The following is a 17,708-nucleotide window of genomic DNA, read 5'->3' as shown; positions in this document are numbered from 1 at the left end:
AAATGCTTTTTGTGATACAGATCTGTTTCAATTGAACTAGTCTTCTCGGGCATTCCCCTGCACTTCTTCCCCAGGCCCTAAATAAATACCAGCTGTTAGGGATTGTTAATATCTGGATAGCAACCATATGAGAGAGCTTAATTTACTAGCTGGTAACTGCAGATTCTTTAATGGAAACGGTACTGGATGCCTAATTCTCTGCTTATTCTTCAGATTTTCAGAGTCCCCTGAACCAGAAGAACCAATAGTGGTTGTTTTAGGCAGTTTTGGTACTCATTTGCTGTTACTACAGATAAGGAAGAATCACTAGCTATCTGGTCTGAAAAAAAAAAATGAATTTCTACAACATATTTATTTTCACTTTGAACAAATTTGTTCCTTTTAAAACAGTTAATTATCACCAATTCCGTTATTTCTGTTAATCCTCCATACTTAGGATAAATAATTATTTTTATTGCTGTTATTCAGAGGTTTGTTAACAGAGAAATTGCTGTCAGGAATAGAGCTGGGAAAGCATGAACAATATCAAGTGCAAGCGTATATTTATGGGACGTCAAACCCTCTGATGAAGCATGGGAGAGGATGAATGCAGACATCTTTCCTTCTTTGCTCTGTTTCCAAACAGCGGTTGGAGGGTTCCTGGGTACTTGAAACGAAACTTCCCTTTTTTAGCAGCCGGGTGGCTTCTGTGGTAGGGAATAAAGCAGGGCATATCTTTGTGACGGGTAAATGCACGCCTAAGCACAGTCTACTCTGGCAAAGGACAGTGGGGAGTCCAGATATGATCTCAGACCACTTCATGTTGCTTCCCATGTCTGTCATCAGTGCCCCCAGCCAGTCAGTCTGTGTTGCTTCAGCCAGTCAGTTTTAAAATTCTTTGCTGGTTCTCTTGGAAAAATTCTCTACAGTTTGTGAGCATGTAGCAGAACGTTTACATAATTATGCTAATATCGTAAGTATAGGTGCAATACATTTCTCCCTGATCTGCTCTCCTTAATTTAGCTAATAATTTAGCTAATATATTTTTACCATACCTTCAAATTTCATTCACAGTGCTTTCTTCCCTTCTTTAAGTAACTGTCTTTGACTCTAAGCACTGTCTTCAAGCTTGTCTGTAGCATTCTTTTACCACATAAACATCTAAAAATTTTTCTTGTATACCTGTCTGTTGCTTTTAGCCATTGCCTCTACATGTTCCTGTCATTCTTGTGTGTTCATTTCCCGAGGGAACTTCTCAGGTGTTAAAGATGCTGCTTTTTTCTAATGGATCAAAATGCCTGACTCCTTGATCTTGAGATCAAGTTTTCGAAGTTTGGGAGGGCTAAATGTGAAAATAAAGGTTTGTAAAGGATCGTGGTTTGTTTTTAGCTTGAAGAAACACTTAAGCTTTTTGAGAAGTGGTCTTCAGTTGTGCTTATATACACACAAGGAAAAACCAAAGGCAGGCTGTATGTTAGATGTCAGTCTGTAGTAAAATATTAGAATTTCAGAAGAAATAAAACTGGTGTTTTTATTCAATTGCATCTGGAATGTAGTCATTATATAAATTTTTAAATAATTGATTTAATATTATTTGAGAGATACAGGAAAGGATTTAGTCATCCAGATGGTACATGAGGAAACCAAATTAGAACTAAATGCAAAGAACCTGATTTTGTTTAATCATCACGCTATTCTGAACTCCCATTTATCTCATTTTGCAAGGAGATAACCTAGTGGTTGTCACTACAGCTGACTTTTAGCCTGCTATAGTACCATCTTGGGTTTGTCACAAAGAATGTTCATGACAATAGCATTTGAATACTTATTATTGATAAATATATACAAAAAGTATTCTAAGAAAATGTATCTGCACTAGTTACATTTGATTTTTTTTTCCATATGTGATTTTCAAATCCTGTTTGCCTAAACGTAGCAAGTAACTTCTTAAATTTTTGCTTTTTATGAGTGCTTGTTTACAAGTTATGAAAAACAATTAATACAGGCTGGTTAGATTTGAAAGATTTGAAACTTGGTCACTCAGATATTTCCCATTTCTTCTTTTGGCCAGTGACAACCAGCTTATAAAAGGGTTCATAAGCTGGAGTTAGGGAGAGGTTAATTCTGCAAGATGCTGATAATGCTTCACAGTCTGGGTGGTCAAACTTGACGGTAGCATGTGTGGAGAGGTTGTGGGTCTCCGTTCCTGGAGATACTTGGAACTCAACTGGGTAGGGGCCTGAGCATGTTTTCCCTTTTAGGTCTGTAGATATTGCTCTTGACAATGTAGTTCACAACTAAGTAGAAACATAAATTTAAATGTTACTAGTGTCCAGTCATGATTCTGTTTTATATCATCTCTGTTTACTGCTAAATTTTGAAAGTTAAATATAAAATTCAAAAGGAAATAAAATGATGTGAATTATCACATTGCTTTACTGTTGCATAATTAACTTTTTTTAAAAGATCTGAATGTCAGGGGTTTGCTTTCCTTGCCAAACTAATCAGTATTTCAGTAAAAAGTTGTGAAGGAACTTTAGTTTGTTTTATCTCATCTTACTACTGTGGTTGGTCTGCTGATAGCCTCGTATAGTTCTTATCCTTCCAAGTGTTTGTTTCTGCATATTTGAAAACTTATTTTGTGGATGTTCTGAATTTTTTTAATCTTCTTAACTGACCAGTCAATATCTTAACATATTTTATTGCCTTTTTTTTTGGCTTTTTTTGTTCGACATTAATTTGTATTTTTCTGTCAGCCGTGTCTGTATCTAATGTCTGTCTTGTGGCTCCCATTACCTCTGCACTGAGCATTCATGTAACAACGAATGCGTTTACCCCAGCAGTTGAGCAACCCGCTGGAAGTACCAACCTCGTTCTGTGCACAGGGAACATAAGGCACAGGGTAGATGTGCTGGACACATCTGAAATCTAGGCTGACACAGAAACGGAGTGAGAAGAGCTGAGGTCCAGTTCAGTGCTTCGCGCACAAAGCTGTACACTTCTCTTGTTTCACAGGCAAAAGCTCAGCTGGCAATATTTCTGTTTCTTAACAGGATGTTTCTCTTATATTACTTAACATCAGAGTCTATTATTTCAAGTGTTATCTCCTTTTGAAGTTGCCTCCATTTTCTTTTTACAGTCACAATTTTTAAACGAGCATTTCTCAGTCAATACCTTTTCTTTGCTGTTACTTTTCCCTAGATATATTGGTGTATAATTTCTTCAATGAATCTCATTTCACTGCCAGTTCGAACTTTCCTAAGGCCTGTTGGTCTGGTTGTGTAACTTTTGTTCTCAGTCCTTTCTGGTTTGGTAGAATCAGTGAATTGAATTGTTGAGCTGTTTACTTCAGTTGCTACCAGTGGTGATGTTAAGTAGGAAGGAATGTATCGGAGAATCTGTGTCCTTTGACATCCTTCTCCTGCACGTAGACCCTTTCTGTGTTCCTGATTGACGCCCTTTGTGCTTTCATGTGTTGTTTTCCCCCAGTGGAGATGACAGTATTCACACAGAACCAAGCTAAAGCACAAAAGTGATATTATTTTTAAAATCCTATAGTGTTGTTCGGTATATCTGGTCCTACTGTGATGATTGCATAGGCATACAAGGCATGATCAATTGTTCATGTGTTTTGAATGCTTCAGTGTATTTACTTTTCTAGGGTGGAGTTTAACTATTTAGATAACGTTCCTGTGAATGGAGTCTGTTCAGATCATTTTAACCACTGTGCTCTAAGAAGAGTGATTCCAGACAATTAATATTTTTACACTACAGTAAAAGATTTTTTTTCAGACTCTTTTGGAGTGATTAAATGGAGTTATATGAAGTAAGTCACTGAAGAGGAAAGGATGCATTCAACGATATGAGCAATGAACTTTTCCTTAGATACTAATTGAACTAAATACTTTTTCAGGCGGTGTACATGATGCCCACTGAAGGAGATGATTCATCCAAAAGTGTTCCTCTAGCATTGCAAAGAGTGTTTTATGAGCTGCAACATAGTGACAAACCAGTTGGAACTAAAAAGTTAACAAAATCTTTTGGGTAAGTTTCAGAAATTTCAATTATTTTTTGTTCTCATATAACATTTCTTTAAAAAGGCTTTATTTAAACTAGACTTTTTAGAGAGGTGCAGAGAAATGTTAATACGCCATGTTAATTGCTAGTTTTTCATAGGTTTTTAGTAATAATCATTCCTAAAGTCAGATGATTCAAAAGTCAGATTGGTGGGGCTACACAGTCATCAAACAAATCAGTAGTGGGATTGGGATTCGTGTTACCTGAAAGTTGTGACACATTTGTCTAAGTAAGATTGAGAACAAAACACATTGCTGAAATATTGCAGTTCATATATTGTGTCTCAATTGCTTCGGTTTTAAATCTAGGGAAATAACAGTAACTTGTATTTCCAGATTGTTAGTTCAGCACTGATGACTGTTGTAACACTTTGTTATTATACATCAAAGATGCATGTCTTTTTGCCTGTCCACAGTTTAGAAACATTTATCCCATATTCTGTTTCATGATTTAAAGCTTAAAAGGAATACCTGTGGTGTGAAGTAAAGGTGTCAGAGCACACACACAAAATATTTCTTTGCATTTTCTTTGCTCTTGCACCCTCTTTTCCTCCATAAAACATCTATTAAAAGCTTGTTTTTTACTTTCATTCTTCCCCAGTATCCAGTTTGTTGCCCAATATTTCTTTGGTCTGGTACTACTTCTTGTGAGACAGTGTTAAGAAGTATATTTTTAAATCTAGAATATTCAAATATGCGGAAGACAGAATTACACGATATAGCTGTGTTGAGGATATTTTTGTTGTTTGTTTTTTACACTAGTTTGATATTTTGGTTGGGCAGAAGTTGAGAGAAGATGAAGATTAGCATAGCCTCTACAAGTTTTCTCTTTGCACATCCTATGAATTCAGAGGATTTTTAACTAAAAATTGTTCTAAAAGATTGGTTTTTGCATTATTTTGCTACATGTGTATTTATAAACTAACCTTTTGTAATAGTATTGAAAGGTTTTTTTGTTTGAAAACAAGTTATAAAATTAAATTATATGATCTTACATGATCACACAGCTGTCCTAGTGTTTAGCACAACAGTCACATTTCTGAGGTCTCTGATCCTGCAGCTTCTGCTAAAACTTGTAGAAGGGGTCTGTCCTCATAAGATTCTTGTAACCTTACAGCTACTCTTATTTTCTTTTCACCTTTTGAGGCGATTTTAAAATGAAATTGGTAACCTCAGTGCTGTATCTTTATCTGGTGGTATCTTCTTCCTACTGGTACACTGTATGCTTAGTTTATCAGCACTCCTGCTGTCCTGTTACACTATAAAGATTTGTTGATATCATAAATACTTCATCTTGAGCTAGTATCTTAACTGTGTCATCTTCAAGAGCATGAGGAGATCTTTCCTGAGGGTATTGCACATGCTTAATTTTGTATCTGAGAGTAAGCTTCTGAAAATGTGCTCATGCATGCCTTTGTTCTTGGGAAGGAACTTCTGAATGTGGTTGAAGATTTGTTCTTTTTCCTCCTTTAAGTCAGAGAGGGAGGGTTCTGACCTTGTGAGACGTAGCTATATGCTGTGTATATTTATCGGGTATTATGAGTTTCTGTAGAATCTAAATAAGTTTGGCTTTTTTCAGTAGAAAGTGATGCTGTCTGAAGGAGCTCCTTTTTAAAAATCCTTATATTAGTATGTAACCTTTTCTTTGATTTTTGTCCTTCAAGCTGGTAAGCATTTAAAGCCTGGAGATTCAGGAAGCTATTTTCCATTCTTAATTGCCCAATGGATTACTTCATTGATCTTGTTCCAGTGGGGACCCCCACACAGTTGTTCTGGCATGCTTTTGGGAGCAGCATGCTGCAGTGTGACAATGCTGATGAGTCACTGAGAAGAGAGTGGGAGGGGAAAATAAAGTTAGTATTGCTCCTGATCAGCCCTGTACTTCTGGCTTCAGGAGCCGGGGTTGAACCTTTGGCTCACACAGGAGCTGAAGCCTATGGTAAATATAGCTTATTTTATATAGTGGGAGTGATGGCTGTTGCAAAAGGAATTGTCAGAGACTTGAACTCAAGGATGCTTTTTAAATATAAAGAGTTTCTAGGAGCAAGTATTTCATGGTGAAATTAAAAACGGCTCCTTTATGCTTCTTCCCTTTTATTTAAGGTAGTAGCACTGAACATCTTTGCTGCAGTGTACCGTTTCGGCTACTGTGGAGGCATTTTGACTATGTTGCACTCGCCCCTCCGTTCACACAACTGCTTACAAATGTACATACAGTGCAGGTGGTGTTCAGGCAGCTGGGTGCGTCCTTGGATTTACTGTGCATCCAAGAGTTAACTGTTCAGATGAGCACAAAGGAGCCAGGATAAGTCCATTTGCTTCCTCTGATGTGCGCAAATAAGCCCTGAACGCTACTTAGCTGCACCTGAAGGGCGCTCCATACAGAGGCAGCTAGAAGCATGTTGTGGGAACTTTTCCGACAGCAGTGAGTTGGTCCGAGGCCTCCTCTTGAGTTTTTTGACATGAATTGCAAAGAGGTTTTAGACTAGATGAATTCTGCTGTCAACAGCCTGACCCTGGCCTCTTCCAGTGGCATGGGCTGCTTTCCTGGTACCAGTACCACAGAAAGAAAAGGCAGGAGGGTGCAAAGCAGCTGCCAAAATGTTCCACAGGTTCACTGCCCCTTCCTCCTCTGAGCTGGGCTTACTGAAAGGAAAAATGGTTTTAGAAGCAGGCTGTAGGCCGAGTAAATGCTACAGAACTAAAAAGCATGCGCACCAGGCAGTACTAAATCTTAGAGTCTATACATCTCACTATATATTAAATTCCTGGTATGAGAAGAAATCATGAAAATGACTTCTGAGCTGTAAATTTTCGTTATGGTAATTTTTCTATTGATTTGCCTTACAAAGGTGGGAAACTTTAGACAGCTTCATGCAACATGATGTCCAGGAATTATGTCGAGTGGTATGTTTTTGCTATTTCTTACTCATGTATCATAGTATTGTCTCTTGATACTGTGTGTATATAATACAATTCAGTAACATTCCTAGTAATAGTGATACTAACTGATTAAATTAAGTCTATATGAATTGAGGCAGTTTTTGCCTTGGTTTATTTCTCTTTTTTAAGAATGGGATTAATTGTGACTTTTGAGGGTGAGGAGTTTGTGAAGGATAGGGAAGGTTGAAAATAAATAGAAAATATATATTCTAGTGGTCCTTATATTGCTGTAGAGAGGAATGCAACATTGAACATGCAGGTGCATCACTTAATTTGTGAGGTTTTCCAAACCCAAAAGATGGTAGCTGGGGTAGCCCTCAAAACATTTTCTAGGGGAAAGAAGAGAATTTGGAGGACTAAAAAAGGAGATGCCAGTATGAATAGACTAAAACTTCATTTTTATGCAAATGGCTTAGAGTTTAATCAGTATAATAGTCATTTGTATGTGATGACTGAATTCAGCAACTGTGCATGTTTATCCTATGTAAAAACTAATCTTTCTTTCAGCTGCTTGATAACGTGGAAAATAAAATGAAAGGCACGTGTGTAGAAGGCACTATTCCTAAATTGTTCAGAGGGAAGATGGTGGTATGTATTTAATCTGTTAGTAATTTTTAAAATTAACTCTGTTATTTGTGTACATTGAAATTCTATGGTGTTTGTTTTTGTTTACAGTCTTATATCCAATGCAAACACGTAGACTATCGATCTGAACGAATAGAAGATTATTATGACATCCAACTAAGTATAAAGGGAAAGAAAAATAGTAAGTGATACGTCATGATATGCACCAATCAAATACTTCAACATGTTGGGCTGTTTTTTGTTTTTTTTTTTTTTGTTACCGGATGGGTTTATGGGTTTAGTACCTGTTTGTTTAGTGGCTGCTGATTTCAAATGGGCTTGATGGTGCTCAGCACTTTGAAAGATCCTTGTTTTAATTTCAGAGGAATGGGTCTTACTTTTTGACAGCTCATTGAAAACATTTTCTGTAGAAAACGTCTTTGCTTATGTTACCCTTTTTTCCCTTCTCCCTTTTCACTTCGCTGTTCCTTCCCGCCTAATTCTCTGAGATATATTTTCATGAAACTCTTTGAATTTAGAGATTTTACTGGTGTCATGGAAGTGCATCAGTGACATGTTAATAACAGTAGTGTTATCACCGTAGGTTATAATTTATACATGGAGATGAACTTGTGGGTAATAGGTTCGTATTTATGCCTGACCATAGCAATAAGAAAAAAAGAATAAACTAATCAGATTAACGTAACATTGATCACTTATCGGTGGTCACCAAGTATTTGGCGTACAAGACATGAAAAAGGATGCGTAAGACTCAAGCAAACAAAATTATCTAGTTTGATACTTAACAGCTGTAGAGAGAATACATTTGGCAGGCAATTCTAACTGATTTTAAAATCTTGAAATTCCTATGTATGCCCCTCCAATTTTGGTGTGTTTCTTGATATTCTTGAACAATATAAAACTTTAATTTTAATTTTTATAAAGACAAATACTCAAGTACAAGTTCTGGTGTCTTAAAATGTTATTTGATAAATATATTGTTGAGCTCCTATGCTAGAGTAAACTTAAATTTTTCTTCCTCTTTCTGTATTATTCCCAATCTTTTTCATTTAGTTTTTGAGTCCTTCATTGACTATGTTGCAGTGGAACAGTTGGATGGTGATAACAAGTATGATGCAGGAGAACATGGCTTGCAGGTATTTTTCTTTTAATTTGATTTTTAAATTTTATTTTTGTGTCCTTGATGAAACAAAGCTACAGTGGCCAAAAAACTTTGCTACTGATACAACCATTCTAGATTGTATCAACAACTGATCTTGGTCATTTTTCTCTTCAGGCAAGCTTGTACGTAGCTCCTCTAAATTGCTATTAGACTTCTCAAAACAGAGCTTAGATTTTAAAAGTCTACTCAGCAATGAATTTTGATTTTGTACCTGTAACAGTTTTAGTGACTAGAATGATTTTACAGTTAAATTCTTTACTGATTTTCAAGACTGAGAATTTATTCAAATCCTTCCTCTAAGAGTGGCCCAGTCTTCTGTGTCTAGTAAAAAAAACAAAAACAAAAAAACAACAAAAAGCTCTGAAAGTTACTTTAGAGAGGCAATTTCTATATTGTCATCAAGAACATTAGATGCACCTGTGGAATTTTAACTGTTTATGTGCACATTTCTGAGCTTTTCAGTTGTACTTTGCAGCATCCACTGTAGGGAGTAGTAGTCCTTTAAAAATTTTTCTTTTTCTACTAGAGCTTATTTTTGCAGCTTCCCTATAGCAGTTTTTGTCAGTAATGTGCTATATATTCTTAGTTGTTCTCAGAAAGCAGCATAATAGTGAAATATCTGTTGTCAGGATACAGTGGACATGAAATCCTTAATTGATCAGAAATGAGATTTTGCCTCAGTATTCTTCTGTAAATTCATTCTCTAAATTTCATTTATATCTGAGTTGCTCGTAACGTAGTGCTATGTTCACATGTGCTTCATGAATGACCTAAATTTAAATGAAATGTTTTCTTGTATGATGCTACTTTGAGTAGCTCTTGGGAGGACTGCAGCATTAAGATGGTTCAAAACTGGGGTGGAAGTTAACTATTCTTTGCACATTATAGTGTCAAGTCTATAAAATAAAAGTTTAAAGAAAAATATCTGCAGCAGACAGGTATTTTGAATTGCTAAAAATCTTACAATTTCAACCCTCTATTTCCTTTAAAATGTCTAGGAGGCAGAGAAGGGTGTAAAGTTTCTCACGTTGCCACCAGTGCTACACCTACAGCTCATGAGATTTATGTATGATCCTCAGACTGACCAGAACATCAAGATAAATGATAGGTGAGTTTGGGGTGGGTTTTTTGGTGCATTTTTTCTTCGTGTGCTTTTGGTTTTGGATGTAGAATTTGGACCAGTTGATGTATTTTTGTAAACAATAATAATAAATAATAATTAAAAAAGGACAAAATCCTATTTTTGAATCAGTTCCAAAGGGGAAGGTGTGTGTACAGGCATATGTTAGAGGTCCCCAAATTGAACGTTAGTGTTGAATTTGTCATTCAGAACTTCAATTGCCATTTGTAGCTGTTGTTTTAAACATAATGCAAGCAAATGTAGTTTTTTAATGTAGTTTTTTTCTTTTTCAAAATTAGGTTTGAGTTTCCTGAACAGTTGCCACTAGATGAATTTTTGCAAAAAACAGATCCTAAAGATCCTGCAAATTACATTCTTCATGCAGTTCTAGTACATAGTGGAGATAACCATGGTGGACATTACGTTGTTTACTTAAATCCAAAGGGTGATGGCAAAGTGAGTATTCAAAAACAACTAAACATATTTGTGTGGTGTAAATAGATACTTGCAGTTTTCATAATGGGCAAATCTTTGCAGTTGTTCTTTCCCTAACAGAAGAGAGTACTGGCATGGTCAATTAGAGAAGTCAAATCTCTGTTTGATGTAGTTTGTAGGTTGATATTTGTCATTGTTGTTTCTGTTCTAACATATTTGGGAAACTTGCTTTGGATTTACAAAGACAAAGCAGCAGCCCTCATGGCTAGTTTTCTTTTGCTCTTTAGGGGAGAAGCTTGCATTTGGAGGCATCACTTGCCTTATTAAGAGAGCACCTTCATATTTGCTGTTGGCTTTTGGCAAAAAGACTAAGGGAAGCCCTTCAGTCTTCTGTCTGTGTGTTGAATTTCTACAGCGAGCAAATTTTATCCAACATTTCTCAGACTTCATGCTGAAGCAAATATGAGTCTTCCTAATGTTTCTGTGACTCAGAAATTCAGTATCTTTGCATGTCCAACTGTTACAGGTTTAGGTGACTTGATCAGATTAGATGTTTATGGGTCAGGTGCCTCTTCCCTTGAGCTTACTGGTTTTCTGTGTCAATGACTGTTCACAGTAAAAGGAGCATTCAGGTTTTACTGTGAATTTGTTTCTATTTGTCTTTCACTATTAATCGGTTTTATTTAGAATTTCTTGTAAACTATTTCAAATTTACAAATAATTACCAGATAACTGGTGCATCATTGCATTGTGTTATTTAATAAAAATAAGGCCAGCTATCTGAACTTCGTATAGAAATGTGAAATACTTCAGGAATAGTCTTGAGATGAATTCTTTGTATAATTATCTGGCTAAAAGCTTTTGATATTCAGTGTAAGATTTTCAGATGAGTCGGAGGTACTTGTGACCTCCCTTATGCTGAGTGCAGGTAGCACAAATTAAACACCGAACTGTAGAATTTTTTAAACTTATGATGCTTGAAGAGAAATTGTAATTTGTTACTTGGAGCTGAAAGGCATGCCAGAAATAGGATTAATTTCTCATTCAAGAACATGTTTTTGTGTAAAACGTTATATTGATGTAAAATTTTCTCTCTAGTGGTGTAAATTTGATGACGATGTTGTATCAAGATGTACAAAGGAAGAAGCGATTGAACACAACTATGGAGGCCATGATGATGACTTATCTGTACGACACTGTACCAATGCGTACATGTTGGTTTACATCAGGGAATCAAAATTAAGTATGTATACCCTGTGTGTGTTCCAAATTAGATCGGGATAGAGGGATTTAGAGATATATTTGATTTCTGAATTATTGACAGCCTTCTTATACAAAGGGGCTCCCTTAGTTATAGATGGCATCTATAGATTCTGTGGGGATCGACCAGCCTTTCTCTCACTTCTGGAAAGTGTGTTCTAATCCTCCGGCATCTTGTCTTAGCACAGTAATACAAGACTGTGTATCAGCAAAGTGCTTTAGCCTTAATTGTTTTATAGGATGAAAAATCAGTGACTCTTGGAAATTAAATCAAATGCATTATAACTATGTAGATATATGTATATTAAAAACAATTGGGTGGTGGTAAATGTTTTTTTAATCCTGAAGTGAATATCTAATTCAGAAGTCTGTGATACATATTTCATGGAAATAGTGCATTTTGGCTCAGGATAGAAAATACTTCTTTTGCCAAAACATGATGATATCAAATAATGTTTTTAATTGAAAGATGAAAAAGGCAGGTTTTTTTTCTTCAGAGGAAAGTCAACTGTATATGAAAACCCTGTTTGATGTAAATTTCAAAATGACATCACAAAATTTGCTTTGTAGGTGAAGTTTTGCAGCCTGTCACAGACCATGATATTCCTCAACAACTTGTAGAAAGGCTACAAGAAGAGAAAAGAATAGAGGCTCAGAAGAGGAAGGAGAGGCAGGAAGCTCATCTCTACATGCAAGTGCAGGTCAGCTTTTGAAATAGACCAAGTTGCAATTGCCTTCCAAATAAATTCAGAATATTGAGCCACCTAAGACAAACCTAGATTTTCAACTCTTGAATATGTTTTGGAAGTAGCATTTGAACTGAAATAATTTCAGTGCTTGTAAGTATATTTACATGTGCACTGAGTACTGATGAAACAAACTGTACTGTGCTGGAAAATCAAAGCATTTCTGTTTTCTCTAGAAGGCTGTGAAAAGTTACTTGCAAGGAAAAATAGTAAGTTCAGGTGAAAGGAAAAGGACTAGGTTATTTTAAATGTCTGCCCTGCCACTGCACTTTTATCTCCTTCAGGAATTATTTTCTAAAATTAGAATGTATCTAGCCATAGGCAGCAAGGCTGGACTTCTGCCAAACTGAGCTCATCAAGTAGAAGCAGAAGGAGAGAGTGCTTATATTTGCAATTATCTCTTTGGAAAAGCCAGATGGACTGGATTGTTATGAATTGCCTTAAGGAACCCTGTTTATGGCTCTTTCCAGAGCCCATCTGGCAGAAGAAAATAAAACCCATTTTCCATTTGCCTCCATGTTTCTTTGCATGTTCTTTCTAGAGTTCTTATGTAGAGCTATTGGTAAAGGTTAGCTTGTTCCACACTACATTTACACTAGAGCTATTTCCAGTGGAGAGATTAGCAGAGTTGTGTGGTCTTTCTCTCAGTTAAAAAAAAATACATGGGAGCTGTAGCAGATGCAGGAAATGTTTTAGGCCATCCTCTGTGCATTACACAAAATAGTTATGTAGCCTTTTTTTTTTTAAGTGCCAACATTTTTAGAATACGTTTCCAAGATTGGGATCTAAGTGCAACTGGTGTTTTATTGTTCAGGATTTGTAAGAATTACTGTACATTAATTACTTACACTGATTTGATTCACAATTTTTAAATTCCATTATAATCTGTGTACTTGCAAATTTTCTTCATGAGAACACAAATAGCGTTAGCAGTGTGATGCCAACCATAGAGTCAATGACGCTGCATAGGAAAGCATCATAAGAAAATATTGTATTGTGGAGCTGAGTAATATAAATAGTAACCTTTAAATGTAATTTTTCAGATAGTAGCAGAGGATCAGTTCTGTGGCCACCAAGGCAATGATATGTACGATGAAGAAAAAGTGAAGTATACTGTTTTCAAAGTATTAAAAAACTCCACGCTTACGGAATTTGTTCAAAACCTCTCTCAAACAATGGTAAGCTTTCTGTAGCTGGCTATGTGTGTTTATTTTAGTATGTTAGTTTTTATCTTCTCCAGGTATTAGCAGCAGTCATAGTTTAGACCTTTTAAAATAGAAGTTCTGTTTGTTTTTAATAAAAATATCTTAATCTTTTTTGTTTCCTGTCACAACTTTTATTTATGTCAGGGATTTCCGCAGGATCAGATCAGATTATGGCCAATGCAAGCTAGAAGTAATGGAACGAAAAGACCTGCAATGTTAGATAATGAAGCAGATGGCAATAAAACAGTAAGTATTCATTGATAAGTAACATGTATGTCGTCCGTGATTCTTAGATTTCAGATCCTAACTTTGGGACATCAGATCTTTAAGTGTTTTAATTTAGCCTTTGTCTGGTAAAGTTTCATATTTGAGAAGATTTGGGCTGTAGTGGGTTGATTGGGGTGGAAAGGAGGATTGTGGTGTATGATTCTTCTTCCATGAAGAAAAGACATAATCATGGTTTATATCCTAGATTTTAAACATAAATATATTTTTAGTCTTCCATTATTTGGGCAGAAACAATGGATTTAATGAAATGTATTGCTGAAGATGTAAAACATTGTACTTAAATACCACAAGAAGGGGATTGGTTTCACTGTCCTCTATTTTTTTTTTAGAGTGAAGTAATTTTCTTGCTATAATAGAGATAACTGTAGGTATACTTTTAAATGAAAAAGAAATAGGTCCATTTTAAGTAAAACCTATCATTTGTGCTTCATTAAAACTCTTAATTTTTTTCTGTCATTGTTTCTCTTCTCATAAACTTTCTGTCACTAGTGCAGCTAAAAAAAAAAAAAATCCCACTCAGAAAGTATGTCAGAAAGTTCTCATATCTGATGAAAATATAGATGTTAGTATTATGTTCTCTAGAGACTTTTTTCTTCTTCCACATCTACATAGATGATTGAGCTCAGTGACAATGAAAATCCATGGACAATATTTTTGGAAACAGTAGATCCAGAGATGGCTGCTACTGGAGCAACATTACCCAAGTTTGATAAAGATCGTAAGCATATATGCTAAAACTCGAGTAAATGCAAAATACTTTGGTTATTATCTCAAGAAACCTTGTGTACTTGTGTTTTTCGATGATGTCAATGATGTACCCATCAAACTACAGTGCTGAAATTAGTTTGTCTCGTGCATTTTTTTTCCCTTCATTTCTTTTTTTAAGTGCAAGGTGTGTTTCAAATGCTTTTAGAATCACTGAATAATTTTTCATAAATGCAGGTAAATATATATAAATTCAGTATTTAAGAATATTTTAAGGGCATTAATTAAATGAATAAAGGAAAGACACTTACTTTGCTGTTTAAAGAAAAGTACCTAGGTGACTATTTCCAGACATAGTCAAATACTCCTTAGAAAAAAAAATAAATCTTGTCTTAATTTCTAGATGATGTAATGTTGTTCCTGAAAATGTATGATCCGAAGACTCGGAGTTTGAATTATTGTGGACATATCTACACACCTATATCCTGTAAAATACGTGAGTTCTAAAATTCAATTTCATTATTATAATTGAAAAAATTTAGAGACAATGTATTGTATATCTAATTTATTTTTAACAATTAGTTGTTCTATTGAAGTCAAAAATAGGCCACAGTGAAATTTTGATTTCTCCCAACACCAGTGCAGGTTCTCTGGTACGCTTTTCTTTCCCATGTTGTCAGTGAAACTTTCTGCGAGGCTGACAGTTTTGCCTTAACACAGCATTGGCTGTCAGGTGTTTTTTTAGTTTTACAGTATTCTTCAGGTGTTGCTGAACATAAAAAGTTGTTTCAGACTTACTGTAAAGTTTTGTGATATGATATTGCTCCCCAGTTTTTTTCTTTTATTTCAGGTTATTTTTCAGAATGGACCTTTGCAATCACTCTTAAAGTAGTCTTATACAATTTGAGTACTCTTGTACTCGTTTTCACACTGGTAGCCTGAGAATAGCTGCTTGGGTTTACTTAGCTGTGAGCCTTGGTTTTCATATGGATCCATTTAAGGAATTCAACAAGTGGCCACCAAGTTAAGATACTTTATCATTTTGAATATCTCATTCTGTTGATTTGTACATGCTTTATGTTTTTGTGTTTTATCCATGTGATTTCAAAAAAAATAAATAAATAAAATTAAAATAAAATCCATCTCTGAAGAAGGAACACTGTAATTTAATTTCCTTGATCTTGGATGGCCTTGCACATTTTTTTTGTTGTTCAGATGAAGTGAAAGGAAACCTTAAAGTCTCTCTCTGGGTTAAATCTCAATATGGGCAGCTTTAGCCTAGAAGGTTCCATTCCTTAGAAAGGCATTTTAAAACTATTTAACCAGAACAAAAGAAAATAGATTGTCTGTTACTTTACGGATAGGTCTTGCAAGCAGTTACAGTGCAATGCATTTCACACTCCTTTTCTTTTCCAACAGGTGACTTGCTTCCAGTTATGTGTGAGAGAGCAGGATTTCCACAAGAAACTAACCTTATCCTCTATGAGGTTTGGATCGATAGACTTGTTTATTGTAAAAATCATTATTGCTGTACCAGTAGCAAATTTTGGGGTCTTTTTTATTTAAGGATGAACCACTGTTTGATAATGTTCTAAATTGTGGATAATAAATAACCAAGTAGGTTGAGATGCAAAGCTTAGCATGGCAGTTGTGACCTAACATTCTCATGTACAACACAGACACAGTTCTGTCACTCGTAAATCCAGTCATTCACACAGAAGGGAACACTTGCATCTGGAGAGTTTGTGGAATTGCAATCTTTGGGACATTTCCAGCACCTGAAGGAATGAGGCCTTGAGCAAACTGCTCTAAACTGGAAGTTAGCCCTGCCTAGAGTAGGAGGTTTAGCTAAAGGCCTCCAGTGGTTCCTTCAAATGAAAATTATTCCATGATTCAAAATGCGTATCTCTGAACTTTTGATATTACACATCTGTTTCATTGTTATCTTATATACTTAAGTACATTACTAGTGTTCCCAACTCTTTTAAAGAAACCAAATGGTGAAACTCTACTTGCAAATTGAAGTTCAATATTTAAAAGGTGCATAAAAGCAACTAATAATGTTACATGTATGTTATAATACACTGTGAGGCATGATTCTGTTAACAAGGTTCTGTCAAACCAATACATTTTTCCTGAGAACTGAAGGGATGAATATTTTGACTTGATCAAGTAAAGGTGGTAAAGTATTATGATTTAACATTTTTGTCATTTACATTCTGTAGCTAGAGGGTGGGAAAAAAAAGCTTTATTGGTTTAAAAAAAAAAAAAGGCAATAATTTATAAGTCATAAGTACTCTAACTAGTAGGACTGAGGTCTACAGTGCTGCAAGAGAGTATCAGCAGATAGTTAACTTTGGAACAGATTTAAAATGAGAAAACTAGAAGTCTGAGGCTTTAAAAACAAAACAAAAAAATCTCTACATGAACTCCTACATGTGCAGCTTTTCTAGTATGAAATCTGTGCATACCCTCTGAAACTCAGCGTTAGAGGAGCTATGCTGCCAACATTATCGGCCATTGTATTTTCAGTGCCCCTCTTAGACAGATGAGTTGAGAAAATGTTGCATCATCTCCTTCCTTCTACAAGTTCAAAGTCAGCAGACAAAATACTTTGTCTGCTAACATATTTCTATTACAGAAATAGTAAATCTTTGCAACTGCTGTATTTATTGAGCACCGAAGGTACAGATCTTGCCAAGGCAAAGTTCTTACTATAGTAAGAACAAGGAACTGTTTTTTGTGTGTTTTGTTAGCAGTCCTGCAGTTCTCTCTGGTGGTTCCAGGGGCACACATGCAGTTCCATGCTATAGCGCAGACTTGTCAGGTACTGCTGTATGTATTTATTTTCAAAAATCACATGTGCCTTGCAATATGCAAAACATTTGTACTCCTTTACGGGTCAGGGTTGCATTTGTTTCTAGTTATAGGCAGGTGCTTTTTATCTCGGGAGGTTATCCTACAAGTAAAAATAATATGTATATATATATTTTATAGTATAAGCATTTTTAATAGGGCTTTGTTGTCTTTTTTGTGCGTGTTCCTTTACAAAAGCTCTGCATTATTAAATCAGTAAGCATACTTAGTATTCTCCAATCTTTCTGGAAGCTGCACGAGTAGAAAATTAATCTGAAATTTACAAAATTTCAGTGGTATGATAATACTGAATGATAAAATACTTCAAAATTAAGATAACTTGAGTGA

At 35.4% G+C, this 17,708-nt stretch overlaps 1 protein-coding gene across 1 annotated transcript in view; it reads left to right on the top strand.

The window, feature by feature from the left end:
- Positions 1-17,708, top strand: part of USP7 (ubiquitin specific peptidase 7) — a 71,973-nt gene that overhangs the window by 42,457 nt on the left and 11,808 nt on the right. Inside the window, exons 7-20 of the mRNA XM_083800659.1 lie at positions 3,893-4,023; positions 6,908-6,962; positions 7,506-7,586; positions 7,674-7,764; positions 8,637-8,719; positions 9,744-9,853; positions 10,165-10,321; positions 11,399-11,543; positions 12,131-12,261; positions 13,350-13,484; positions 13,656-13,757; positions 14,412-14,517; positions 14,908-15,000; positions 15,924-15,991. Coding sequence (XP_083656785.1) covers positions 3,893-4,023; positions 6,908-6,962; positions 7,506-7,586; positions 7,674-7,764; positions 8,637-8,719; positions 9,744-9,853; positions 10,165-10,321; positions 11,399-11,543; positions 12,131-12,261; positions 13,350-13,484; positions 13,656-13,757; positions 14,412-14,517; positions 14,908-15,000; positions 15,924-15,991 — 1,488 coding nt within the window. The remainder of the gene's footprint in view (positions 1-3,892; positions 4,024-6,907; positions 6,963-7,505; positions 7,587-7,673; positions 7,765-8,636; positions 8,720-9,743; positions 9,854-10,164; positions 10,322-11,398; positions 11,544-12,130; positions 12,262-13,349; positions 13,485-13,655; positions 13,758-14,411; positions 14,518-14,907; positions 15,001-15,923; positions 15,992-17,708) is intronic.

The sequence above is a fragment of the Anser anser genome (genome assembly GCF_964211835.1).
Source record: "Anser anser genome assembly, chromosome: 15".
Classification (NCBI taxonomy): domain Eukaryota; kingdom Metazoa; phylum Chordata; class Aves; order Anseriformes; family Anatidae; genus Anser; species Anser anser.
The sequence above is the reverse complement of the archived record's forward strand: the minus strand, read 5'-3'. Positions and strand labels throughout refer to the sequence as shown.